Source organism: Melospiza melodia, chromosome 21 (genome assembly GCF_035770615.1).
Source record: "Melospiza melodia melodia isolate bMelMel2 chromosome 21, bMelMel2.pri, whole genome shotgun sequence".
NCBI classification, from domain to species: domain Eukaryota; kingdom Metazoa; phylum Chordata; class Aves; order Passeriformes; family Passerellidae; genus Melospiza; species Melospiza melodia.
In genome coordinates this window covers 8,415,849-8,441,437 of record NC_086214.1, presented here as the reverse complement: position 1 = coordinate 8,441,437, position 25,589 = coordinate 8,415,849, and the positions used below count along the sequence as shown (strand labels likewise).

At 56.6% G+C, this 25,589-nt stretch overlaps 1 protein-coding gene across 1 annotated transcript in view; it reads left to right on the top strand.

Moving 5' to 3' along the window:
• Positions 1-25,589, top strand: part of SRRM3 (serine/arginine repetitive matrix 3) — a 31,363-nt gene that overhangs the window by 670 nt on the left and 5,104 nt on the right. Inside the window, exons 2-12 of the mRNA XM_063173739.1 lie at positions 8,770-8,999; positions 12,559-12,660; positions 16,150-16,284; positions 16,393-16,473; positions 16,840-16,869; positions 17,277-17,345; positions 17,642-17,677; positions 18,316-18,366; positions 18,465-18,569; positions 19,268-19,439; positions 24,898-25,226. Coding sequence (XP_063029809.1) covers positions 8,776-8,999; positions 12,559-12,660; positions 16,150-16,284; positions 16,393-16,473; positions 16,840-16,869; positions 17,277-17,345; positions 17,642-17,677; positions 18,316-18,366; positions 18,465-18,569; positions 19,268-19,439; positions 24,898-25,226 — 1,334 coding nt within the window. The 5' untranslated portion in view covers positions 8,770-8,775. The remainder of the gene's footprint in view (positions 1-8,769; positions 9,000-12,558; positions 12,661-16,149; positions 16,285-16,392; positions 16,474-16,839; positions 16,870-17,276; positions 17,346-17,641; positions 17,678-18,315; positions 18,367-18,464; positions 18,570-19,267; positions 19,440-24,897; positions 25,227-25,589) is intronic.

The window sequence follows — 25,589 nt, the reverse complement described above, 5'->3', positions numbered from 1 at the left end:
TGCTGGTGCAGGTGGGACACAAGGCTGAGACGAGGTTCCCAAAGCCCCTCTCTCCTCCTGCTGCGTGGACCCCCGGGCTGTGCTGGGGAGGGTTTGGCTGACGAGATTTCAAACCCTGCGGGTGTTGCACGAGGGAAGGAGAAGGGGGCAAGGCTTGGCAGCGGGAAGCCACAGCAGCAACTCAACCACTTTTGTCTTTTGGGAGTGTTCTGTGCTTCTCCTTCCCACATCAGGTTTGTCCCCAGGGATGTCCAGGCTGTGCCATGCAGGGGGCTGGGGGTGATGGGTCAGGCCATGGCTCAGGGGGACTTCCAGAGGACACAGGTTCATTCATTCCCTCCAGAGCAAGGTTTCAGACTGGATGTGTCTTGGTTTGCCTGCTCTCCCAGTGCTGCAGGGGGGTCACCCGGGAGCCAGCAGCATTTGGGGGTGTCTCAGGTTGATGACAAATGTCAAGGACCTTCCTTGAGGGTGCAGATGCTCGCTGGTCTCCTTGCCCTGGCATGTGGATTCTCCTCTGGCAGGAGCACAGGGACACCCCCTCTGGGGGGGGGTTTTGGGGACAGTGTTTGTGTCCCCACACACACACACACATGGTCATCGCTCTGTCCCACCCTGCCTCACACAGTGCCACCCTCTGTGCCTCACCTGCTTTCCCCAAAATCCCCCTGGCATCCCAGCTGCCCCCCCTGCCCCAGGACTAATCCTGACAGCACATTCAGGGAACACTGGGGGCTTTCAGAGCCACAAATTGGGCAGGTTTGAAGGGAACCTTTGGTCCTTGGTCACTGTGGGAATGGCAAACAGGGGTTTTGCCAGGCAGAGGGGTGCAGGGGTCTTGGTTGGCTTTGTCTCTGGTGCCAAGAAAATGCTGCTTTTCCCCTGGACAAAGAGTCTTGTGCCCCAGGGCCAGATCCATTTGTGGGTGGGTGTGTGGCAGCAGGTCCTGGAGGCTGCTGGAAGAGGGAGCAGAGGGTGCTCACCCCATGTCTGGGCAGGGGATGCCTGTGGGGTGCAGATCACCCTGTGGGCTTGGTGCTTATGCTGAGGGTCTGCCGGATATGAGGGGTCCCCCATCCCCAGAGCCCTTCCTCCTCCTCCTCCTCCTCCTCCTCCTCCTCCTTCCTGTCTCCCAGCTCCCGTTTTCCCCGGCCAGGTGGCCCGTGGCTTATATAATGTGCTCAAACCCCGGAATAGCTCCTCCCGTTACACAACCACCCCGGCAGGCACGGCAGGGGGGTCTGGGGGGGATTCCCGGCTGCATGCTCCCCCTGCACTGGCCGTGACCCCCCTGTGCCTGCCGTGCTCAGCTCCAGGGCCTGTGCACCAGGATGGTGTCCCCGTTGGGGAAGGTGACCTCGTTGTGACAGTCATCCCCCTGCTCCTCCATGTGCTCGATAATTGCTTTTATTTGTAGTAGTGTTGTTACTCCCCTTCCTCAGGGGGGTGGTGGGCCTCGGGCTGACTGTGCCTCCTCCTGACTCCTTGCCCAGCAAACTAAATGGCCCCAAGGGTGCCAAATCTGGGGTTGCTGCTCCCCCTCTCCATCCCCATTCCTTGTTTCAGCACCTCCTGTTTGGGGAAGGTCTGGCAGGGCATTCCCAGGGGGATGAGGGAAGCGTGGCCAAAGGGGTCCAGGGCTGGGGATCCCATAGGAAAACCCCTCAGCTGGGTCTGCTGCCTCTCCCCTCAGCATGGAGGGATCGCTGTTGCCACGTGGATGTGCTGCTCCTTTCCCTCATCCCTGATTCAGGAACGGGCTCACTGCGTGGGGCTCCCTCCCTGTTATGGGGTGGCCCCTTTCCCACCAACTCCTCTCCAGCCAGAGCTGGGAATGGAGCTCCTCAACAGCCAACAGCCCAAGGGGTTCAGCTGCAGCATTTTGGGGACAGGAGTAAATCCTGGCTCCTCACCCTCCATTGTGCCCTTTTCCCCAGATCTGTGTGCCCACACCCCTGTGCGATGCTTGTCCAGTGTGGGACCAGTTCCCAATCCTGGCTCCCCCATCCCTACATCCCCAAGCCAGGAAGGAGCCCAGTTGCTTAGCAACTGTTTAGCTTCTCCACCAGCCTCCTCATCTATTTTAAAATATATATGTATTTTTATATATATATATATATATTTATATATATCTGCACAGACGTAGGTATGCACACGCATCTGCAGCTCCTGACCCCCCAGCCAGCATCCGTATATTCTTTACTAATTGCTTTAAAGTCTGTGAGGTGTCAAATTCTGTTGAGGCAGCTGTAGGAAAAGATGCCCTGGGCTCGGGGAAATAGGGATGGAAGCAGTGGGACGGCTGTCAGCAAACCATTCCCACTGTCCCTTCCCAGGGGCATCATCCCTGTGCCTTGGGGCTGGAGGGCAGCGCTAACGAGCCCCAGAATGGCTGCACTTTTAAAGCTACATTTGCCTTTTTCCCTCGTTCTTCAAGGTCTGACTCACAGTTTTTGGCACTGGAAGGCAGCTCCGGAGAAGGTCAGCCCAATTAATGGCAGCAACCCCGGACTTTTCCTCCTTGGAACTCCAGCTGGGTGTTCAGAGGAGGCTGCCTGCCTGGCCGTGGTGTTCTGGCATATTTTGTGTCCTGAAAAAAAAAAAAAAAAAGATTTTTCTCCCAGCTGTCGCCAGAGCACAGACAGGGAGCAGCCTGGGATGGGGCTGTGCCTGCTTGGGGACAGGGTGATGGCTGCAGTCCTGATGAGACCCCAAGAGGCAGCAGAACCATGGGGACCACCCCTGTCAGCCTCTCTGCAGCGACTGGAGCATCCTCACCCCATCTGGGCTGTCTGTGGCGTGTTGGGGCCGAGCTCTGGCGCGCTCAGCCGTCCAGGGATCCTCCGTGCTGGGCTCGGTGCCCACATCCCGTGCCCGCATCCCCGGCGCTCACTCACGGCCGCCCCGGCTGGTGCAGCTGGATGTGGCGAGAATTAATGGAGCGCCGGCCGGAGGCGGCTTTAATTAGCACCGAGGCACGGCAGGGGAGGGGGCAGCACGCCCGGGGACCGCTGCCGCCCTTCCCTAGCGAGGGAGGGACACCGGGAGAGCATCCCGGCCCCCGGGAGAGCATCCAGGCCCCCAGAGAAACATCCCGGCACCCAGGAGAGCATCCCGGCCCCCAGGACAGCATCCAGGTCCCCGGGAGAGCATCCCGGCCCCCGGGAGAGCATCCTGGCACCCGGGAGAGCATCCAGGCCCCCGGGAGAACATCCAGGTCCCCGGGAGAGCATCCCGGCCCCCGGGACAGCATCCAGGCCCCCGGGAGAACATCCAGGTCCCCGGGAGAGCATCCCGGCCCCCAGAGAAACATCCCGGCAGCCAGGAGAGCATCCCGGCACCGGGGAGAGCATCCCGGCCCCTGGGAGAGCATCCCGGCACCGGGGAGAGCATCCCGGCACCCGGGAGAACATCCCGGCACCCGGGAGAGCATCCCGGCCCCTGGGAGAGCATCCAGCCCCCGGCAGAGCATCCCGGCCCCCGGGAGAGCATCCCGGCCCCCGGGAGAGCATCCAGGCCCCCGGGAGAGCATCCAGGCACCGGCGGCTCCGCGCTGCCGTCCCCGCTCCCCCCGGGCAGCGCCTCCAGCCGCAGTACGGCTGTGGCAGGGCCCTGCGGCGGCTGCTCAGCGCCCGGGGCTCAGCGGGACCCAGGGAGGGAGGAGATCTCAGCACAGCCGGCTGGGAAGGGCCAAAGCAGTTTGGTGAAATAATGCTCTTTCCCCCATCATTTTGCTTCTTTATTTTCGGGCTGGAGTGCTGGACCTGTGAGCTGGACAAAGGCCAGCTGGGACACGGGGACATCCTTGGGCCATCCCGCCCCATCCCACAGAGAGTGAGCTTCATTCAGAGCTTGGCTGGAAACCAGCAGCCCCAAAACCTGGCAGGATTGTGAGGCTGGGCCTTGCACCCCCTGTTCTGGCTGTGTGCTGTGTGTCTGTCCTTCTGTCTGTCCTGGCAGTCTCTGAGCTGGTATTGTGGGTGTGCAGGTCCTCCACGTGTGATTCAGCATGGCTGGGGAGGGAGGGAGAGACCTGGTGGTGAAGGGTGAGGAGGAGGAGAATGGAAAAGAGGGATGAAGATGGAATATGGGGATGGAGGAGAATGGAGAATAGGGATGGATATGGACAATGGGGATGAGGATGGTGGACGGGGAGGATGATGTGGAAATTAATCAGGATGGAATTTGGGGATGAAATTGAAGATAGGGGTGGAGGATGAGGATGGAGGATGGTGGAGGAGGGTGAGGAAGAGGAGAATGGAAAAGAGGGATGAAGATGGAATATGGGGATGAGGAGGAGAATGGTGAATAGGGATGGATATGGAGAATGGGGATGAGGATGGTGGATGGGGAAGATGATGAGGAAGGGGATGAGGATGGAATTTGGGGATGAGATTGAAGATAGGGATGGAGGATGGAGGATGGTGGTGGAGGAGGGTGAGGAGGAGAATGGCAAAGAGGGATGAAGATGGAATATGGGGATGAGGAGGAGAATGGAGAATAGGGATGGATATGGAGAATGGGGAGGATGATGAGGAAGGGGATGAGGATGGAATTTGAGGATGAGATTGAAGATAGGGATGGAGGATGAGGATGGAGGATGGTGGTGGAGGGTGAGGAGGAGGAGAATGGAAAAGAGAGATGAAGATGGAATATGGGGATGAGGAGGAGAATGGTGAATAGGGATGGATATGGAGAATGGGGATGAGGATGGTGGATGGGGAAGATGATGAGGAAGGGGATGAGGATGGAATTTGGGGATGAGATTGAAGATAGGGATGGAGGATGGAGGATGGTGGTGGAGAAGGGTGAGGAGGAGAATGGCAAAGAGGGATGAAGATGGAATATGGGGATGAGGAGGAGAATGGTGAATAGGGATGGATATGGATGATGGGGAACATGATGAGGAAGGGATTGAGGATGGAATTTGAGGATGAGATTGAAGATAGGGATGGAGGATGAGGATGGAGGATGGTGGAGGAGGGTGAGGAGGAGGAGAATGGTGAATAGGGATGGATATGGAGAATGAGGATGAGGATGGTGGATGGGGAGAAGGATGAGGAAGGGGATGAGGATGGAATTTGGGGATGAGATTGAAGATAAGGGATGGAGGATGAGGATGGAGGATGGCACATCTCTGAGCACTTCCAAAAGCTCTAATCCAGGTATCAGAAAGCACCTGCAAGCAGAAAAGCTGGATTGACCTCCCCAAGGCCCAAGGTGGCACCCAGGAGGAGGATCAGGATCCCAAAATACGTGGGTGAATCCCTGGTTAATGTGGGAAGAGAGGGATTTGCTCAGGATCTCCCCAGCAGCTCCAGCCCTTGGTGCCAGGGGGTTTGTGCCCTCCTGGGTGGCAGTGAGGGAATTTGGGAGGGGAATGGATGCCAGCAGTTGTCCCCAGCTACATCCTGCAGCCTTTGGGAGTGTGTGGAGACACAGAGCTCACCCCAGGACGCCTCCTCTCCCTCTGGGCAAGGCAGGCAGGCAGTGGCTGCCAGTGATTGATGTTTTGTGGGTAATTACTGCAGATAATGAAATATTTAACCACCATCTTTATTATCGGGGTAGCTCCGAGCCTGGTGGGAAACCACTGCTGCTTGGCCAGGGCTGTGCTGATGGCTTTGGTGCTGATTTTGGTGCTGGCAGGGCCAGGTGGTCCCTGTGTGGTGGTGGCAGCCACTCTGTGTCCCTGAGCTGTCCCTTGTGAGTGCAGGGCTCTCCTTGTGGGGCAGGGAGGACACAGAGCCAGCTGGGGGACATGATGTCTGATGTCTTGTCCCCATTGTCACCAGCAGGGTAGGGCTGGCTCTGTTTGGCACCCAGGGGCACCTTTGGAGAGCTGGGGGAGTGTTGTGGGTGGGTTTTTCCTGTTCCTTTGTTTCCCTGCCCGTGCTGTGGCTGAGGCAAGGGGCTGGTGGCAGCTCCCGTGAGGACATTGCTCCAGGCTGAGGGGACACTGGGATGCAGAGCCATGTCCTCCCCCAGTCCAGCTCCACCTGGTGCAAAGGGATTTCTCCTTTTCATGGGAACATTTCAGGGAGTGTTTCCTGCATGTCTCCCCCTACCATGCAGCCTTCTCTCACAGGTACCCATCCAGCTGCCAGTTTGTCTCCATCTACCTGCCCAGCTCCCTATCCCACACACTCTCAAGGTTTTTCAGCAATGAATTTATCCACTGCTGGGCTCGGGATAAAATGAATTCCCACTGGGGACAAGCAAGCAGAGGCTGCTGCAGAAATCATCCTCTCCTTTCCTCCCTCCTTCCCTGAGCCTCTCTGTGTAGAAAGATTTCTAAGCAGGGATCTTCCCCCTTTCTCCAGCTTCCTTCCAGGTTTTTGGTTTCATGTCCTGATGGGAGAAAGAGGGAGAGGAGCCCCCAAGGCAGCTTTTTCTGCAGCATCTCTCTGTTCTCCAGCCTGGAGCCACCCTGGAAATGGAGAGGGCTGGGTTCAGGGTGGGCAAGGGGGGACCCTCCAGGTCCAGGGATGAGCATCCAGGAGTGCACAGCCCTGGCTGCTCCTGCTGCACCAATGTCTCTGTGGAGATAAAGGCTGCTGGCTGCTCTCTGCATGGTAGTAATGAGGGAGAAAAAAGAGAAAAAAGCCTTGTAATTAAGCACTCAGCTGCTGTCCTCCCTGGGCAGGCTCATCAGGAGATAAATGACTGTGTGGGGCAGCCAGAGGCAGCAGCAGAGTCAGGGATGTCCTGGGGGGATGCTGTGGGGTGGGAGACACCTCCTGGCCCCAGCACCCCAGGGAGGGCTCCAGGGTATTTCCTCTTCTCAAACAGCAAAGAAACCTCACCAAAGCCTCTTGGGGGTGATCTGCATTCCCACCCTGGCTCTGTCCCAGCTGGCCTGGCCATGGAGAGCTCTGAGCTCTGGTATCCTGGTGGAATGGCACACTGGGAATGGCAAACCTTTCCTGGGCTTGAAACAGTGTGGATCAGCCCATGGTCCGTCTGTCCTTCCTGCTTCTGCTGGCCTTAGGGATGCCTCCTTCCCTGGGCCAGGGTTTGCCCCATCCTCCATTGGCTGCTTCCTGCTTAGGAGATGACATTCAGGCATCACCCATCCTTGGAAAAGCTTCTCCAGCAGGATCCCTGGGATAGAAACACCTCAGAGAAGTGCTGTTTCTGGCCAAAGCTGCTTCTCCAAGCCCAAATCCAGCTTGGAGAGTGAGGCAGGATGCTCTGCCTCTCCTCCTGCTCGTTTATCTTTGTGCAGGGCCCCTGTAAAGGGCAGGTGGTGCCTCTGCAGCCTGGTGGAGCTGGTGGCTAAGGCAGCAGAACTCCAGTGGGAGCACCCTATGCTCAGGAGAGGGCTGGAGTGCTGGGCAGGGCAGGCAAACAGGGACAGCCAGGAATGGGTGCTCAGCCATGCGCCGATGGCCCCAGGGTGCTGAGGCAGGGCTGTGTCTGTCTGCTTGATCCAGGAGATTTGGGAGCATCTCCTCCCTCAGGCTCAGGGAGCATCAGCCAGAGCCTCAGCATGGCAGGGCTGCTTGGGAACAGTTGTCCTCTTCCAGGGGTTATTTTTGGAGCCAAGTGAGGACACATTGGCTGTGTGGTGGAGAGAGGAGGCAGAGACACGTGAAGGTGAAGGAGCAGGGAGAAGGCAGAGGGGCAGAGACTGGTGGGTGTGGGATCTCAGCACCTCAGGATGGAGGTGCAGAGTGGCCAAGAACACCCTTGGGGGGCTCGGGAGTCCTGGAATGTTGCCAGAAGTGTCTGGTGGCTGGACTTTGATCCTACACAGGAGACGACACCTGTATGAGGATGGGAGGATTTCACTGGGGTGAATGGTGAAGGGATAAGTTAATTAGAGAGTGAAACACAGGGTTTAGGATTTCTGTACAGGGGGGTCTAAAGAAGTAAGATGGAGGAATTGGGGCGTGTCCTGTCCTCCTTCTTCTTCTTCTTGGCCTCCATCTTCTGTGGTGATGGTGGCACTTTGGGATTGGTTATTACTAGAAGTGCACCGGTTAATAAGGGTAAAAGGTATTGGGGAAAAATTATAAATATTGTATACGTAATTTTGGGTATAAAGATATGTGACCACCCCGGGGGCTCTCAGTGTGCTCATGGCTGGCTGCTGTGCAGACCTCTGTTGGGCTGAAAGAAAATCTTTTAGATAAACAATTAATAAACACCGAGACCGAGAAAAGATCAGAAGTCTCTCCTCGTCCTTTGAAGCGCCGGGCTGTCCAAGGCCACCCTGGGCCTTTCCAGGCCACCCAAACAGCCGAGAAACCGACAGGTGGGGACCCTCATCTGCCCTTGGAGCCCACACTGGGCCATGCCAGAGGGTGCCAGGCCATGGCCCAACAGCATCAGCAAGTGTTTGCTGCCTGAGCCAGACATGAGGATGTCCCACCACTGCAACCAAACCAGCCAGTGCAGCTGGGAAATGCAAGGGGACACAGAGGACTGTGAGGGTGGATAGCTGTCCCTGCTCCAAACCCACGCTGGCTGACAATGGGGTTCATGGGGTCCATGTCCTGCTGCTGTCCTGGACCCCACAGACCCACCCTTGGCCAGGTTTTTCCAGTACAAGGCTGGAGCAGAGCATCCTCCTCTCTTTGCCAGGAACCAGCTGCCTTGTCTCGGTGACATGAGTCACCCCAGCCTTGCTTTTGAGGGACATCTAGTCACTGTCCCCATCAACCTGCTTTCAAGACTGATTTTACCCTCAGGTCCTCACAGGGTCCCCTCACTCTCACGGGGAAGCAAGGCAGGCACTGACCCTTCTCTTCCTCTCCCTGCCAGGCAATCATGGCTCTCTACAACAACGGGGCTGACGTGCCCTCGCCCCAGGAGGCCTCCAACGGCTTCCCCCAGCCTGGAGCCTCAGGAACGTGGCACAAGGGCGAGGAGGAGGTGAGGCTGGTGGAGCCCAGCATGGTGAAGAAGGCTCACCGGGAAATCCTGGACCACGAGCGCAAGCGGCGCGTGGAGCTGAAGTGCATGGAGCTGCAGGAGATGATGGAGGAGCAGGGGTGAGTGCTGGGGACGTTGGGGATGGGATCCTTTTGACCTGTTTGCACCTTGTTCTTCCCTTTTAAAAAATAAATTAATGTAGTAAGTGTTTGGAAGTAAATCCATTTTTGGGGTGAACCGTTTGGAAGTAAATCCATTTTGGGGTGAACCATTTGGAAGTAAATCCATTTTTGGGTGAACCAAGCAGCTTTGGTGGGTTGGTCTGTGGTGGGAAATGCCTAGGAGTTCATCCACTTTGGTGGGTTGGTCTGTGGTGGGAATTTCCCAGGAGTTCATCCACTTTGGTGGGTTGGTCTGTGGTGGGAAATGCCCAGGAGTTCATCCATTTTTGGGCAAACCATTTGGAAGTAAATCCATTTTTGGGTGAACTGTTTGGAAGTAAATCCATTTTTGGGTGAACCGTTTGGAAGTAAATCCATTTTTGGGTGAACCAAGCAGCTTTGGTGGGTTGGTCTGTGGTGGGAAATGCCTAGGAGTTCATCCACTTTGGTGGATTGGTCTGTGGTGGGAATTTCCCAGGAGTTCATCCACTTTGGTGGGTTGGTCTGTGGTGGGAAATGCCCAGGAGTTCACCCACTTTGGTGGGTTGGTCTGTGGTGGGAAATGCCCAGGAGTTCATCCATTTTTGGGCAAACCATTTGGAAGTAAATCCATTTTTGGGCGAACCATTTGGAAGTAAATCCATTTTTGGGTGAACCAAGCAGCTTTGGTGGGTTGGTCTGTGGTGGGAATTTCCTAGGAGTTCATCCACTTGCCCTGCTTGGAAGTTTGGGCTCCCAGCTTGTCCTGCAGGGAAAGCTGAAGCAGGAAAGAGGAGTGAAGTTGCTCATGGGTGTGCAAGTCATCAGTGCCACCCATCCTGTGCCCCACATGCCTGGGATGTGAGATCCCAGAGGAAAGCTGGGTTTAGTCACTGGAGAGGCCAGTTTGGGGCTCCAATTTGCCCTCTTTTCCTTCCCCTCCCCTCCCCAGTTTTGGGGTGACAGCCACCCCTGTCCCCATCCTGCCAATGGCACTGAAAGCTGCTCCCCAACCTTTATTCTTGTTGGGAAACAAAGGGATAAGGAAAAAACCAAGGGGCTGAGGAACATCCTGGGTGGGCAGAAGGGATTGGGGGGCCAGAAAGGAGCCCCCCATCCCTGCTGGGCATGGCTGTGCTGTCTCTGGCAGCAGCCAAACATCCTGATCCCTGTGACAGCTCTCTAAAACCTGATGGATGGAGCAAATTCTTGGGCACACTTGGGTAGGTGGGGACTGGTATCAGCTGGGGAGAAGGAAAATGGATTGAGGGAAGGCTTCGCCAAGGCTTTCATTAAGAGTGCAAGCGTGACCTAGAATTAAATTGTCTCACACTGACTGGAATAATGATTGTGCCTAATTTGTCATTATGGAAATAAATAAGGCTGACCTGGCGCTTTGGGGAGCCCTGAGCCTCCTGTCAGGTTCCCAAGCCCTAGTAGGGATCTTACTACTGGTAGTAGCATTACTGCAATGGGTAATAGCAACACTGCAAGCAGGATTGTTGTTATTGCTGTAATTGCTTTGCTGTTATTAAGGCTATTAATAACACTGATGATGGCGATACGCCGAAATGATAATATAATTACAGTAATAATCTTGGTCAACCTGCTTAATCCTCTGCCTGCTCTTCCCCTGCACACAGGGGCTTTCCAGGGGGGTTCCATGAGAAGGGATTTGCGCCCCTGAGGTTTCTGCCTGGACCAGGGGCAGCCTCCTGGCCATGGCCTTGGGGGAGTTGTTGATGAGGGCAGAGCTCCAGGATGGATGTGAGTGTCAGCAGAGGGGATTCTGCAGGGATTTAAGCACTCCCTTGTTTCCTTAAAGGAGGATGGCTCCTCCTGCCTGTGCTGTAGCTCGCTCCAGGCTGCCTGCACTGTTATTCCCTGCCTGCAGAGTGGATTCCTTGTCCAGAAAAGAAGTGTCAGCACATTTTCTTTCTTTCCCAAATCCATTCTATATGTTAAATGCAAAACCAACTCCCTCCTACAGGGTTATAAGCAGCACCAGGGGAATGCAGGAGGGAAAGGGCTGGTGGTGCTCCTGCCTCCATCCCTGGAGGTGCTGGGGAGTTCCTCCCCTTGGCCTCCCCCCACAGATTTGCTAATGGCCCAGCCGCAGTGGCCCATCTGTCACCTCCTGTTTGGCCTCATGTCCCCTCTCCAAGAGCACCAGCCCTGTTCTTAATGTGCTGCAGCAAAAGCTGATCTCGGGCAGACATCTTCCTGCTGCTGTGGGCTGGCTGGTGTCCATGGGATGGCCAGGGCTGTCAGCTCTGTGCTCCTGGGATGCCAACTCTGCCCAGCTGGGTTCTCTGCCATCGAGGGAATGGAGCAGAGCAGCATTTGGGGGTGCTGCCCTGGCTTTGGGGCTCCCCATGCCCAGGTGCAAGGTGAGGGGAAGCAGCCAGGCTGCCTCCAAACCCTGTTATGAGCCTTCCTTCTGTGTGGAGTGTGGCTGGGGAGTTAATGAGAGCCTTTCAGTGCAAATGAGTTCGTTAATATTAATTCCCCTCTCCTCGCTGTTCCCTTTCACGGACACTGCAGGAGGGGTGGGTGGTGCCACGTGCCCTTCTTCACCCAGGGCACCCAGAGCACTGCAAGGGGCATCACTGTCCCCAGCAGGGGCTGTGTGAAGTGCCAGCCTTGGGGACTGCAGGGCTAGGCCTGGCTCTGGCATCCAGCTTTCTGGGCTGGTGGCAGTGATGCTGATGGGGTGTGATGGAAAGGGTGAGACATGAGCAGCCCCTCTAGAGGCTGTGGCTGAGGATAGGGACACACACAGAGCCTGAGCTCTTCCCTCCCAGGGTGGCAGTGTGGTGGTGACAGGAGGTCCCTCTCCCCTCACCCTCTCCCCTGGGATGATGCCAAAAGCATCGTGGGTCTCTCCATCCCTCTGCTGGGATGTTTTTAGTTGAGGAGGATGCCCAGGTGCCCTTGTGCAGCCACGGGATGTGGCACAGGACCACCTGGGCAGGGCTGTCACCTGTCCCTTCGCAGGGACACCTCAGGGACGGCAGGAGTGCCGTGCTTGCAGTGGCTGTTCTCAGATGCCAGGACACAGTGATTAGTGTCTCTCGTTAATAACCCTGCGGCGCCTGAGTCAGCTCAGCGGCAGCGCAGAGCTGGCACAGCTTTCAGGGCACAGAGCACCAGGGGACGAGCAGGGGGAGCTCATGAGGGGACAGGAGATGGCGGGAGAGAACCCCAGAATCACTGGCTGCAGTGGTGGCACTGCCAAGAGGGTTTGGTGGGCACTTTCCCCAAAGCCTGGGGTGGTCACAGGAATGGCATCTTCATAGTCATCCTTTTCTTTTTTGGTGTCCCTTCTTCTGCCAAGCACTGCTGGGAGAAGAGGAGGAGGACAGAGTGGTGGCTGGGGGCTGAGCAGAGGTCCTCCTGATGACTATCACCATGCCACCTCCCCTTTTGATTGGCCCCTTGGGCCATGTGTCACTTCCAAAGGTGCACAGTTCCTCAGCAGGTCCATGGGGAGCCCATGCTCCAGCATGGAGCCCTGACCACATCTTTGCCCATCCAGGTACTCTGAAGAGGAGATCCGACAGAAAGTGGGGACCTTTCGGCAGATGCTGATGGAGAAGGAGGGAGTGCTCACCAGGGAGGACCAGCACGGGCGCCAAATGTAAGTCAGGCAGCTTCCAGTTGGTCCATCTGTGTGTCTCATCCCAGAGAGACACGGCCCTGATGGCCTCTGAGCACCAATGGGCTGGAGGGTGAGTGGGTGAGGGTATATCTGGGCATGACTGGATATCTGGATGGACATGGAGAGGGTATGAAGAGATGGATGGATGGATGGATGGATGGATGGATGGATGGATGGATGGATGGATGGATGGGTGTTGGTTTTGAGTCGATGCTTGTTTGATTTGATGGTTGGTTGGTTGGTTTGGTGATTTGATGTCTGGTGGTTGATTGGTTGATTCGATGGTTTGTTGGTTGATTTGATGGTTGGTTGGTTGGTTGGTTGATTTGGTGATTTGGTGTCTGATGGTTGATTGGTTGATTTGATGGTTTGTTGGTTGATTTGATGGTTTGTTGGTTGATTTGATGGTTGGTTGGTTGGTTGGCTGTTCAGTCAGTTGGAGGCAGGAATTGCCCCTCTAAGGCAGTGTCCTACCTCTGGAGAGGTTAAAGGTTATCCTGCACTGTCATTTGGAGACCTCTGGGTGCTGTGCAGAGGCCAGAATTGCAATGCTCCTGTCCCAGAGGATGAAACCCAAGTACAGAAGGCCTCAATGCTTGACTCACTCTACCAGCCAGGGGCAGGGACCCCATGGAAGAAGCTCCTCCAAGGAAATCCTGTACTGTTCCTCTGCTTCTAATCACTCCTCATAGCGCGTGGTCTTGGGGGGCTGCATCTGCCCTGCAAGGGGTCTTAGGGCTCAGTTTGGTGACCAAAGCAGCCCAGCTCCTGCTGGGGGCATGCCAGTTGCTGCTCCTGCCCTGCACTGGACTGTTCCCTGCCTCACCAGGGTCCACCCCAGCTTGATGATGATTTATCAGTGCACTGCTCAATGGCCCAGGCAGCATGGCTGGCCTGGCGTGCACCATCCATCAGCCTGGAAACCAGGTCACTTGGGACAGGAATAGATGCTTCAGGTTCACTGAATATTAATGCTTCATTAGGGTCAGGAAATCAGGGCGAGGGGGGAGGCAGGGAAGCCATGGCAGCAGGGAGAGCCTCCCTCACACCACTCTGCTGGCACGCCAGGCAGGGTGGGACACAGGGACGTGGCTGTGCCCTGCCTGCATGGGGCTCATGGGGGCTTGGGACAGCATGAAACATTCAGGATGATCCTCCTCCAGGCAGGTAAAAACAAGGCATGGGGGAAACCAACCTGCCCAGGTCACTGAGCATCATGCCTGAGGTGTTAACAAGTGGCCTTTGCTGGTGGGGGCAGGAGTCATCTCCAGGGCATCTTCCTGGCAGGCTCGTTAGGGCCAGCACTGTAACGAGCACACGGGGAAGCCAAAGGTGCCTGAAAGTTACTCAGGCAGCCCTGGCTGTCACCTTTACAGGCTTGGTTTTGCAAAACGAAGGGTAATCATTAAAGATTAGCCCCAGGGCTATAAATAATAGTGCTGAGCTGGAAGGAGCAGTCTCACAGCAAAGGATTGCTCGGAGGAGAGCAAAGCCAGAGGCGCTTGAGGAGGCTGGCTCCAAAGGAGGTGGCTCCTCAAGCAGCAGGGATCTGAGCTGCTGGAGGATATCCTGAGTGCCAAAGGTCTCTGCTGCAGGAAGAGGCTGGACAAGGGAGTTAAATAAAGTTTAAATAAAGAACCTCAGCCCTTGTGGTGGCTGGGAGAGTGCTCAGCAGAACATCTCGTGGGCTGGTCCTGCTCCAGCACCGCTCTGGGCTTTTATTGCATGGTCCTTGGCTGCTGGGACTATGAGCCTGAACCAGCTGGTCCTGTTTCAGAGCCAATGCAAGGGCTCAGCATCATCTGCATAACTCCCCAGGGAAAAGTGAGGCATCGAGCAGAGCTGTGAGCACCTGAGTCCCTGACTTTGCTCTTTGTGCTCTCCCAGCTCCCGTCTCCGTGTGCACAGCTCGGTACAGCCCGGTCCCCAAGGAGAAGGGTTTGATGGACAGGCTGGTGGGATTGCAGACAAAGGCGAGCGTGTGCTGGGCAGGGAGGGATAATTGGAACAGCACAAGGCTGGTCTTGAGCTGCTGAGCACAGCTAATGGGTGAGATGCTGGCAGCAGGCTCTGGCAGGGAGCATTGCCTGCTCACAGAGCAGAGACACACACACAGAATTAACCTCTCTCCCTTCTCTCTTTGCCTCTTTTCTCCCCCTTCCCATGGCTGGGTGGGTGGTTGAAAGGCTGATTCTGCCTTTGGGACATGGCCAAAGCAGGAGTCATGTGGAGAGGACCCAGCCAGCCATGGTGGTGGCACAGAAGGGAGCCCAAGTCGTGCTTGAGCGATCATCCATGGTCAGGGGAGGGTGCCTCGTGCGTAGTTTCGGTCCAAGGCATCTCTAATTAGGTTAAACAGCCCATGGCCTGCCTGTGGCCAGGGATGCCAACACGTGCCGCTGTCAGATCTGCAGTCTGGGACTGGGAGCTTCGCTTTTCTCAGGCAATGGCCAGGCTGCCAAGGCACTGGTGCTGTGGGGCTGCACTTCTCCACCAGCATCCCTGACTGCTCACCTCCAGGCTGGGAAAGGCAGAGGACCCACATCATTTCTGATCTCCCTTGGGAAGCAAACACCTAGGTTGCTGTGGTGCTGGGCACCCTCCATGCCTGTCCTCATCTCTTAAGTTTCCTTCCAGAGCACCTGCATGTCCTTGTCCCTCCATGGGTGAGATGTCCTACATCCCCCAAGAGCAAATGAGAGGCTCCCTGTGGGTTTTGTCCTGATGGCAGTGCCAGCCCAGGGAGGTGGGGGCATCAGGAAGAGGTTGGCCAGGGACTCCTGAGACTGTCCTAGTCCAGCTGCCAGGCCTCTACCAAGCCCGGCCCACAGCCCTGGTAGTCAATGGCAACCTCATGCCGGTTTCCATGGCAGTGGGAAAAATTAATGCTGATGAAATCACTCAGGGGAGAGAGAGAGAGACCCTGATGGCTCTAGGCGTGATGTCCCTCCACCCCTTCTTCACCTGCTCCTAGGAGGGACATTGACCATTACCTGCCTGAAGCTCCAGGGCTGAGCTGGTGGCACTGTGGGGTGCTGGCCTCGAAGCCCAGATCATCCTGGGCAGTTCTCACCTAAATTTCCACTGCTGGTCTTCTGCCAGCTCCTCTCACCCTTATCCAGCCCTGCAACCCACCTGGGCTGAGCCAGCCTCCTGCTCAGCCCCAGCTCTTGAGCCAAGCCAAAAGGGGCTCAAACGAGGCTGAGGGGAGATGGTGGCCTGAGTGTCACAGTGTCCCTGTGCCAGCCTGGTGGGGATCTCTGCAGGGATTGGAGCCACAGGAACACCCTGAGCAGACCTCCACCCTGGGGCTTTGCTGTGTGTGGACATCAAGGGACATGACCAAGGTTCCCTGGGGATGCTGTGGCAGAGGCAATGTCACCCACGCCCTGTAGCTGCCCCAGCTGCTCTGGTGGGACACAGGCAATGGGGATCCCCAATTTAATCCTGCTCTTCCTCCTTTGGCAGAGTGATAGAGAACCACCACGGGGCAGACGGGGAGGAGTACGAGGTGGAGTACCCTGCCTATGGAGAGGGCTGCCTGCTGCAGTGCGACTGCTCGGCCGAGTGCTACCGCGAGGACAGCGGCCACCGCGAGTACAGGTCTGGTGGCTTTGGGCACCTGCTGGGCACAGGGTGCCCTTCCAGGGACACAGAGCCCAGGGGCCTGGCCCTTCTTCTTTTCCCAGCCTTGTCTGCTGTCACCCACAGGTTGAAAAGACGCTCGAGCAGCTCCACCTCTCCTCCACCCAAGAAGAAAAAGAAGAAGAAATCAGGTCACCGTCGGAGCCGGTGAGTCCCCCGCTGTCCCTGTGCTCTCTCCTCTCTCTGGAGGGCAGCTCACCTCCCAGCTCAGCCCTTTGCCAGCCTCTGGAGGGGCAAGTCACCCCACTTTGGGGGGCAGTACATCCCTAAATGTGCACCCTTAAGAGGTGTGATGCATCTGCATGTACTGATGCTGCAACACACACATATGTGTGCACACACCTACTGCATGCACTGCTGGGACCTTGCCTGGTCCATGTGGGGAAGGAACTTGCTGCCACAGGGCACAGCACCAGGCAGGGTATGGCTCTGTGAAGGGTCCATCTGCCCAAAAGCTCACACTTAGCACTGCTGTCCCTAATGTCCCTTTCTTCTCTGCCTTTCCCATGGCAGCAAAAAGAGGAAACCTGGCTCAGAGCGCAGGTGAGTGACCACTGGGCTGGGAGGGCTCTGGGGTCCCCTCTGGGCTTGCAAGGCCACTGGGCACAGACTGGCCTCTACCACCCACTGTCCCCCTCAGAAATCCCCCTGGGAATTGGCCACCTTGTCTCCTGCTGGAGGCAGCAAAGCCCACGAGGTGGCAATGAGACACAGCAGGATTTGGGCATTCCAGAATTGAAGGCAGCCAGAGCCCTGCTGCCAAAAGTCCCTTTCTGTCCACCAGCCCAAATCCTTCAGGAAATAACTGCCATGTGATGTTCATGCATCCCATGGGGTGGTCCAGAGGAAGGAATGTGGCTGGGGGTGGGGGGAGCAGGCTCCCATGGGCCAGGGGAAAGAGACTGGGGAGTGCCTTGCTCCCTGCTCAAGGGCACCCACTTCCCCTCCAGCTGTGACAGCGCTTCACCCATCCGCAAGGAAAAGAAAAAGAAGACTGGAAAGAAACACAGACGTGACAGGTAGGATGGACACAACAGCAGGCTGGGGACAGCAGGGGTGGCTGGGGACAGAGGAGCTGGTTGGGGCTGCTCAGGCCCTTGGGCTGGGGTGGGATTTAGAAGTGGATAGGGATGGATCCTGATGATTTTCATGGGGCCATCACCTCCTCACAGCCACTGTCACCTGCCCCATCCAGCAGCCCACCTCAGGGCCATCTCCCTGTCCTTCTCCTCATGCCTGGAAACTGCCCAGCCTTTGCTCCCCCCTGGCCAAATCAGTGTATTTCCTTCATCTCTGCCTCCTCTTCATCCCTTAGGTCTGAGTCGGGGTCACGAAAAAAGAGAAGACACAGGTAAGAGTGACAGCCACCAGGAGCCACCCCAGTGCCACCAGCTGCCAGCTTCCCCTGCCAGGGACCCCTGCTGTCCCCTCCTGCTGCCCCCTCCCCTCTGCCCATCGTGATGAACCTCCCCAGCCCATAGCTGGACACTGCTGTGTGTCCTCTGCCCTTGGATGTGGCACAAGGCCACTCTGGCTGACTGTGGGACCTCAAATGTCCCCTGGGGGAGGAAAAGGGATCCCAGGCAGTCATGGGCAGGGCAAACCTTGACTGTTGCCCTGCTCTCTGATGATACCCTCTGCCAACACTGGTATTTTAGGGTGAAAGGTGTGAAAAACAGACAAAGGATGCCAGAGAGGGTGCAGGGAGGGTGGGAGGGTGACAATAGTCCCAAGCCCTGAGGATGCTGAGCAGAGCCAGTCCCCCTCTTTTCTCCTGCCTGGTCTCACCAACCTGCATCTGACCCCACAGTCCCCCCAAATCCATCTGGGATCCCCACCAGGCTTTGAACCCCAGTGGAGCCCAGCTCCAGACCAGGCAGCTCCTTCCCCTCGCTCCTCCCGCAGCCTGGGTGTCTCTGTGGGGCTGGGAAAGCCACCCCCAGGCGCTGCCCCCTCTCCCACATCTGCAGCTTTCGGCTCTTCCCGCAGGTCCCGAAGCCCCAAGAACAAACGGAAAGAGAAAAACAAAGAGCGCAAGAGGTGAGAGCCGGGCTGGCGGGGGCGGTGGGGCTCTCTGTGTCCCTGCGTGTCCCCGCGGGCGCTCAGCTGTCCCTCGGCCCCGGCCGCCCTCTCCGCAGGTCCCGCAGCGAGTCCCCGGCCTGGCGCTCGCACCGCCGCAGCTCCTGCAGCTCCCACAGCGCCTCGCTCTCCTCCGACGACAGCGGCTCTAAATCCCCGGGCAGGTAGGGACAGCCCGGGACCTCCGTCCCCACCAGCACAGCCAGCCCCAGACTCCAGCATGGGACACTGTGGGGTAGAGGGCAGGGACAGAGATGTCCTTGGGATGGCAGCTTTATGTGGTACAGGGCAGGAGGTGGGAGGCAGAGGTGTCCCAGAGATGGGGATCTTGGAGGATGAAGGGTGGAAGGTGGGTGACAGAGGAGTCCCAGAGATGGGGACCTTGGAGGATGGAGGGTGGAAGGTGGGAGGCAGAGGAGTCCCAGGGATGGGGACCTTGGAGGATGGAGGGCAGAGGCAGGTGGCAGAGGTGTCCCAAGGGAGAAGGCCTCAGGGAAGGGAGGGTAAAGGCAGGTGCCAAAGGTGTGCCAGGGATGGGGACTCTGGGGGATGGAGGGCAGAAGGCGGGCGGCAGAGGTGTCCCAGGGCTGAAGACCTCAGGGGATTGAGGATATAGGGAGGTGGCAGAGACACCCCTGAGACACCCATAGAGGGGAGTGGGATGGTGCTGCAGCATCTCTGGAAGGTTTGGGAGCATGGTCCCCAGCCGGGGTTTCAATTTTTAACTAAAGACAGCACAAAGCACCAATTCTCACCCCATTTCTGGCTCCGGCGCTGCAGCCGGCGGCTCTGCCAGAGCCGGGCCAAGGGGGTCCGGGCTCGGGGCCGGGGTGCCGGCAGCTGACGGCGCTGTTCCCCTCAGGGTGAGCCCCAAGCGCCGGCAGGATGGCCCCAAGGGCAGCAGCGCCCGCTCCAGCCGCAGCCCGTCCTCGCCCTCGCCCCAGCGCTCGGCCTCGCCGCACCAGAACGGGCACAAGGGCAGCGCCCAGAACGGCCGCCACAGCCACGGCGCCCCGCTCCCGGAGCCCTCGGATGTACGTAGGCTTTTCTTGGATCACTCTTCGCTTCCCTGCCCTCCTCCCTCCACAGGACTGCCCCCCTGCTCTCCTCTGCCCTCCTTCCCCACTCGCTCTGCTCCCCGCCCTGCCCAACCGGAGCACACGGGGGAGATGTGGGGTGCGGGTTGCACCCTCCCAGCACTCACCGACCCCGCGCTGGGTGCACGATCTCCCTAGGGGAAGCCAGCCCGTTGCCTTGGGGCAGAAATCAGGGCAGCCAACAGGTCATCCCTGTCCCAAAGCCACACGTTGCCCTGCGGATGTCACCCCCCCGGGGTGATGGCTTGGCAGGCCAGCATCACCTGCCAGGGTCATCACCGGGCTCAGCACCTCCCTGAGATTGATCCCAGGCAGCCAAAGAACGGCCAAAGCAGGAAAATTCTTGTTTGCCCACCAACCCCAACTCTCCCTAGTGCCAAGGGCCAGCACTAGTGCTCAACCATTCTGGCCTAGTTAGGGTTTGGAGGGGATTTGATGCTGGATGCTCAGATTTTAGGACCTTGAGGTCCCCATGGCAGGTGACATCAGAGCTGAGCATCCCCAGCTCTGCCTCAGCATCCCGAGGTGAAACTCTTGGTGAAACCTTAGAGGCTTCTCCTTTGCTGAGTGCTGCAAAGCCCTAACCCAGGCGCCAGCCCCAGTTTAACCAGTGCTGGCATGGTGAGGAGCCTGCTTTGGCTGAGGGGGGCTGAGTGAAAGCAGGACACTCCACTCACAGATCCCCAGAGAGCTTGATTCCCACAGCTGGGGCTGGCAGCACCGACACCGACACCCCAACACCTGCAGGACCAGGGGCGCCCCAGCAAACGGGGTGCACATCCACCCACACGTGCCCTTCACCCTCCCCAGCCCAGCACCCCCAGCAGCAGCAGCAGCACCCTGCCCGGCTCTCGGGGCACCTCTCTGCTTTCTTCTTGGCCTGGGGCGGGTCGGGTGCCGGGCTGGCCCCGCTCTCCCCTGCCCAGCCCAGCAGCGCCCAGGCCGCCGAGCTCCCTTGGCTCCCCGGCACCAGCGGGACTTTTCTCCAACAACTTTCTCTCTTTCTCTCTCTCTCTCTCTCTCTCTTTCTTTCTCTCTCTGGTTTCTATTTTTTATTTTTTTTTTTCTTTTTAATCCCATCTGTGTTTTTCTTTAGCCTCCCATTTGAAAAAAACCCAAACGGTAATATACACTTCCATTTCTTGCTCAGCAGAAGCAGGGACGAGGGGGAGGGAAGGGCAATGAAACGTGCTTTTTTTTTCCCGCCCCCTTGTTTTAGTTTCCTTTCTCATGATTTATTTTCTTTTCCCTTGTGATGTACAGAAATGCAAACGATATATATTTCTCTTATTTTTATTTCCCCCCGCCCCGTCGTCGTCGTGTTGTTCTAGAACTTTTTGCTTTTGTGTGTGTTAATGTGGAGAAGAAAAAAAAAAAAAAAACAAAACAACAAAACAAAACAAAACAAAAACATAAGCCCGATGTGTTTTCTAAATATTTACGGCCGCTGAACATTGTATTTCCATTTTCTATATTTTGAACAAGGAATTTAAAAGGGAAGAGAACCCAGCAGCTCTGCACTGCAAAGGAGCGAATTGCCCTTTTCCTCCTCAAATTGGTGTCCTCGGCTGGATGCTGCTGCCGTGGCGAGCTTTCCCTGCCCGGCTGCAGGATGAGGCCGCGGGCTGCGGGGCTGTCCCGCATCCTGCATCCCCACAGGATGAGTCCCCAGCCCCCTCCCCAGCTCCCGCAGACCCCCCAAAAGCTCCGGTGCCCACCCCAGCACCCCCAGAGCCGCTGGGTGCCCCTTTTAAATACCCAGTCCTGTCTCCATCCATCCCCGCTGCCTTCCCAGCCTTCCTCCTGGGTCTCTCCTCCTCCTCCTCCTCGCCCACACGCACCCTCCAGCCCCTCTCTTTCTCCGGTTTTCTTTGGGCCGACACACCCCGACATCCCTCGCCGTGTCCCACCTCCATCCATCGCCTTCCCTGCATGTTACCCGGGACTTTGCCATGTTTGTAGAGTGACTTTGAAAGAGTGAAAACCGCAGCCTGATCGGGTTACAGACACCAGCCAGCCACCCCCACCGCGGCCCCCCCGCTCGGCGGAGGCCGCAGCCTTCCGATTAAACAAACAAACAAACAAACAAACAAAACATTTTTAAAAAAGAGAATAAAAAATTAGAAGCTAAAGAGACCAATTTTAAAAGTAAATTTTAAAAAATTCTAAGCAAAGCAAACGGGATTAGCCGAGGGGTCTGGATCGCCGTACTAAAGAGTCCTTGTCTTTTTCCCATTCTGCCCTCCAAATGTGGAGATTATTGTTTTCTTTTTTTATTATTGCATTCCTGTCACTGCCAATTCCAAAGGTAGGTATTTTGTCCACCTCTGCACGTTCACTTCTGCAGATGAGCCTGTTGAAAAGCACCGTAGCTTGATTTAATGTTATTTTCTCTTTCTTTCTGACTTTCTTTCTCTTTCTTTCTCACTCCCCTTCTCTGTCTCTCATTTTGTCTCTTTTTGGTGGCTATATATAATTATTTTTTTTATTTGTATGGTTTTCCCCAGTTAGCTGCAAAGCCATGCTCTTCTCTTACGTTCTTTTTTTTTAATATATTTTTTTGCCCTGTCCACGTAATATTTTTTTCTTTCTTCCCCCCTTTTCTCTTCCCCGTCTCCTCGTGCTGTCGGTAGAATGCATTTCTGTGTCTTTCAGCCCTCTGAATTTGTGTTCCTTTCCATTCAGGGGCCGAGCACGGCTGTTCCCTTTCAATCCCCCATTAAATGAAGGTGAAGATATTTAGGGACAAACAGGGGCAGTGGCCACGGGTAGAAGTGGGCACAGGGGGTTTTGGGGTGGATGGATGGGGTAAGAAATGAGAAATCTGGGGAGATGTGTGGGTTTAGCCCCTCTTCAGGGGGAAAAAACCCAGCTTAGGGAAAATACTGAGGGAGGCTGCAGTAGGGAAAGGTGTAAATCTTCCTGCGTGGAGAGAGGCAGGTCCAGGCCATCCCAGCCTGTGAGGGGCAGGTGACAGCATCCCTGCCCTGGCTGTCCCATCCCCACAGGTGCCCAGTGTGTTTTCTGTCTTAGGGTGAGGGAAATTCCCTCTTTGGCAATTTGGGTTTATTGGAGATGCTTTTACCTTTGCTGCCTTCCTGCACGCCAGGGCAGGAGACTCCAGGGTTTGGGTGGGAGCCCTGCATCCCACAGCCCGAGCCCATGGCATGGCCAGTGGCCAGCCAGTGCCAAAATGCCACCCTGGCAGAGAGGAACCCCCTCTCTTTATCTCTTCATCGTCCTCTTCTTCTTCATCATCATCTTCTCCGCTTTAATGTTCCTCTCCTGGGGTGTGGGGGCTGGGCATGGGCTCCCCTGATCCCCCTCTCTGGGGCTGCTGATCCCTCCTGGAGCAGATCCTTGCAGGACAGCTGGGCAGGGCTGATCATCACTGCCAGCCTCCCCCTCGCTGCAGCCATTGCAACAGCAACTGGTTTTTAATAAAACCCCCAAATCCCCCCATTTTGGCTGCAGCTTGCTGCTCTGTGGCTGGAGGGATTGGCTTTTCCACGGGAACAAGAAGGTGGTGGGGTGTGGAGCAGTCTGGGATGCTCAGGGACATGGAAGCTTTGTGTCCCTTTTGCAGCATCTTCGTGGCGGTCCCCAGAATGCCAGCCCTTCACCCTGCCCCCTTCTTTTGTGGGGGGAGAAAAGTGGCATTGAGAACACAGTGGGATGGCTGGAGAGAAGCTCAGCCTCGAGGATTCACTGAGCATTCATTGGTGGGATGGTGAGGAACTGGGGTCACCAGCCCTGGGCATGGTGGCACAATCCTGGCACCACCCCAATATCCCTGAACCCCTTTTGATCCCTCGGCTGGGCTCAGCAATGCCCTGTGCAGGATTCACCCTCCAGGGATTCTCAGGGAGCTGGCACTGGGCTGTGGCTGTGGGGAAGGAGACCCCAAAGCCCCCTGAGCTGGGGTCTGCCAGCTTGGGCAGGACTGGTGTTACAGGAGCTGTTTCCACCCATCCTTTTGGTCTTGTGGTGTTTGCAAAGATGGGGGGAACACCCAGGCAGGGTTTGTGGCTCAGAGGAGCTGAGATATTTGGGAGCCTCAGGGCTGGGCAAAATCCCTTGAGGTCTCAGTGCTCAGGGCTTGGCCACAGTGGTGGGCCAAGGTTTCCCCTCCCCATAGGAGAAGTGAGTTGGTTTGTTTTATTTCTCCTCTCTCTGGCTCTGTCTCTGTCTCTCCTCCTTCTCTCGCTCTTTCTTTCTCTCTTGCATTTTTGTGAATCTAATGATGCACTTATATTGCCCCGCTTTTCCCTTCTCTTCATACCTTACCTACTAAAGGAGGAAATGCCACTTTTTTGGTAAGTGGATGTTAACCAAGAGGGACTTAAAAAAAAAAAAAGCATATAATGGAAAAAATAAAAAAAAAAAAAAGGAAGCAGAAAGCAAAGTCTGTGTTGAGTGCTGATGAGGACTTAGCAGTTCCCTGCAGAGTCACAGCTAACAGCTCAATGCGTGTCCCAGGAAGAGCTCAGAGACATTCGTTTATCTCAGTAACGAGGACATTTGTGAAGTTTTGCTTTGTTTTTTATTTATTTATTTTTATTATTTTTTTTAAAAAGTTTTATTTGATTTGGATGGTTTTTCTTCTTTCTTTTTTGTTGGTTTCTTTTATGCCTTCTCGCCCCCCCGGCCCCCTGCCCTGCCTTGCCCTCCATTGTCGCTCTGTGCCGTTTTTTCCTCGTTTCTGGATTTGTTTTAAGCCGAAAGCCGTACTATTGATAAAATCTACACGTATCAGAACATATATCTCTATATATGTGCATGCCTCTGTGTGAGCAGACCCCATCACCTCCAGCCCTCTTTGGTTCGACCCTTTCCCCTCGGCTCAGTCTGATTTACTCTCCCCCACTGCCCCACCTTCCCTCCTCTCATATTTTCTTTTCTTTTTTTTTTTTTTTAATTTTTCCCCCATTTTCCTTCCTTCGTTTGGGTTTTATCCCCCTTTTCCCTTCCCCTTTCTTGGTCGGGGCGGGCGGGCACCAGGGTTTGCTTTATCCCCTCTCCAGGTGTTTTTTGGGGTGGGGGGTGTTTGTTTCTTTCCCTCCAAGCTTTCCCTCCCCGACGACTTGGGGCTTTCATTGGATTTATTTCTTTTCCTCCCATCCCACCCCTTCCTTTGGGTTTTGATTACGATTTAAGTTGAGTTCTATTTTTTTGGCGTTTTGCATGCGGAGGTTTGCATGACCCACGTTGTTGAGGGCGACAGGAAGGTGCAGAGTAGCGTCTGTGTAGCCTGCCTTATGCGATGTGCATTGACGTTGTGATCTGCGCCCCCGGCCCGGCGCCCCCCGTTAAAATCCCCTTTCTCCTTCTTTCTTCTCTCCTTCCTCCTCTCCCTCCTTCTCTCTCTCTCTCTCTCTCTCTCCCCCCTTGCCAGAGGCCGGCCTCGGCGTCCCCCTCTCCGCGGGCTCACGGCAGGACGGAGCCGCCGTCCCCCCGCACCCGGGGCGGCCGTCACGGCGCCCGCAGCCCCCGCTCGCCCTCGCCGGAGCGGGCCAAGCACGGGCACCGGCACCGCTCCCGCAGCGCCTCTCCGCCGCCCCGACACCGCGGCCAGAGCAAGGGGCGGCCCCCGGGCCCCCGGGAGGCGCCGCCGCCGCCGCTCAGCCCCGCCGGCTCCAGCAGCGACTCGGAGGGCTCGGCCGGCTCCCACCCGTACCACCCGCCCGCCGGCCCCGACAGGAACCACGGAGCGCACGGCAAGAAGTAAGGGAGTGCCCGGCATGGGCTCCTGCCGTCCCTGCCCGGGATGTGGGATCAGATATTTGGGACGCAGCTCCCTGCGGGCACCTTAAATCCATCCAGGCAGAGTCCTGAGGGCTAAGCTGAGGATATGGGAGCTGGGCTGGGATGTTTGGGGTGCAACTCCCTACGGGCACCTTAAATCCATCCAGGCAAAGCCCTGGGGGCTAAGCTGAGGATATGGGAGCTGGGCTCGGGTGTTTGGGGTGCAGCTCCCTGCAATCCCTTAAACCCATCCAGGCAGAGTCCTGAGGGCTAAACTGAGGATATGGGAGCTGGGCTTGGATGTTTGGGGCGCAGCTCCCTGTGGGCACCTTAAACCCATCC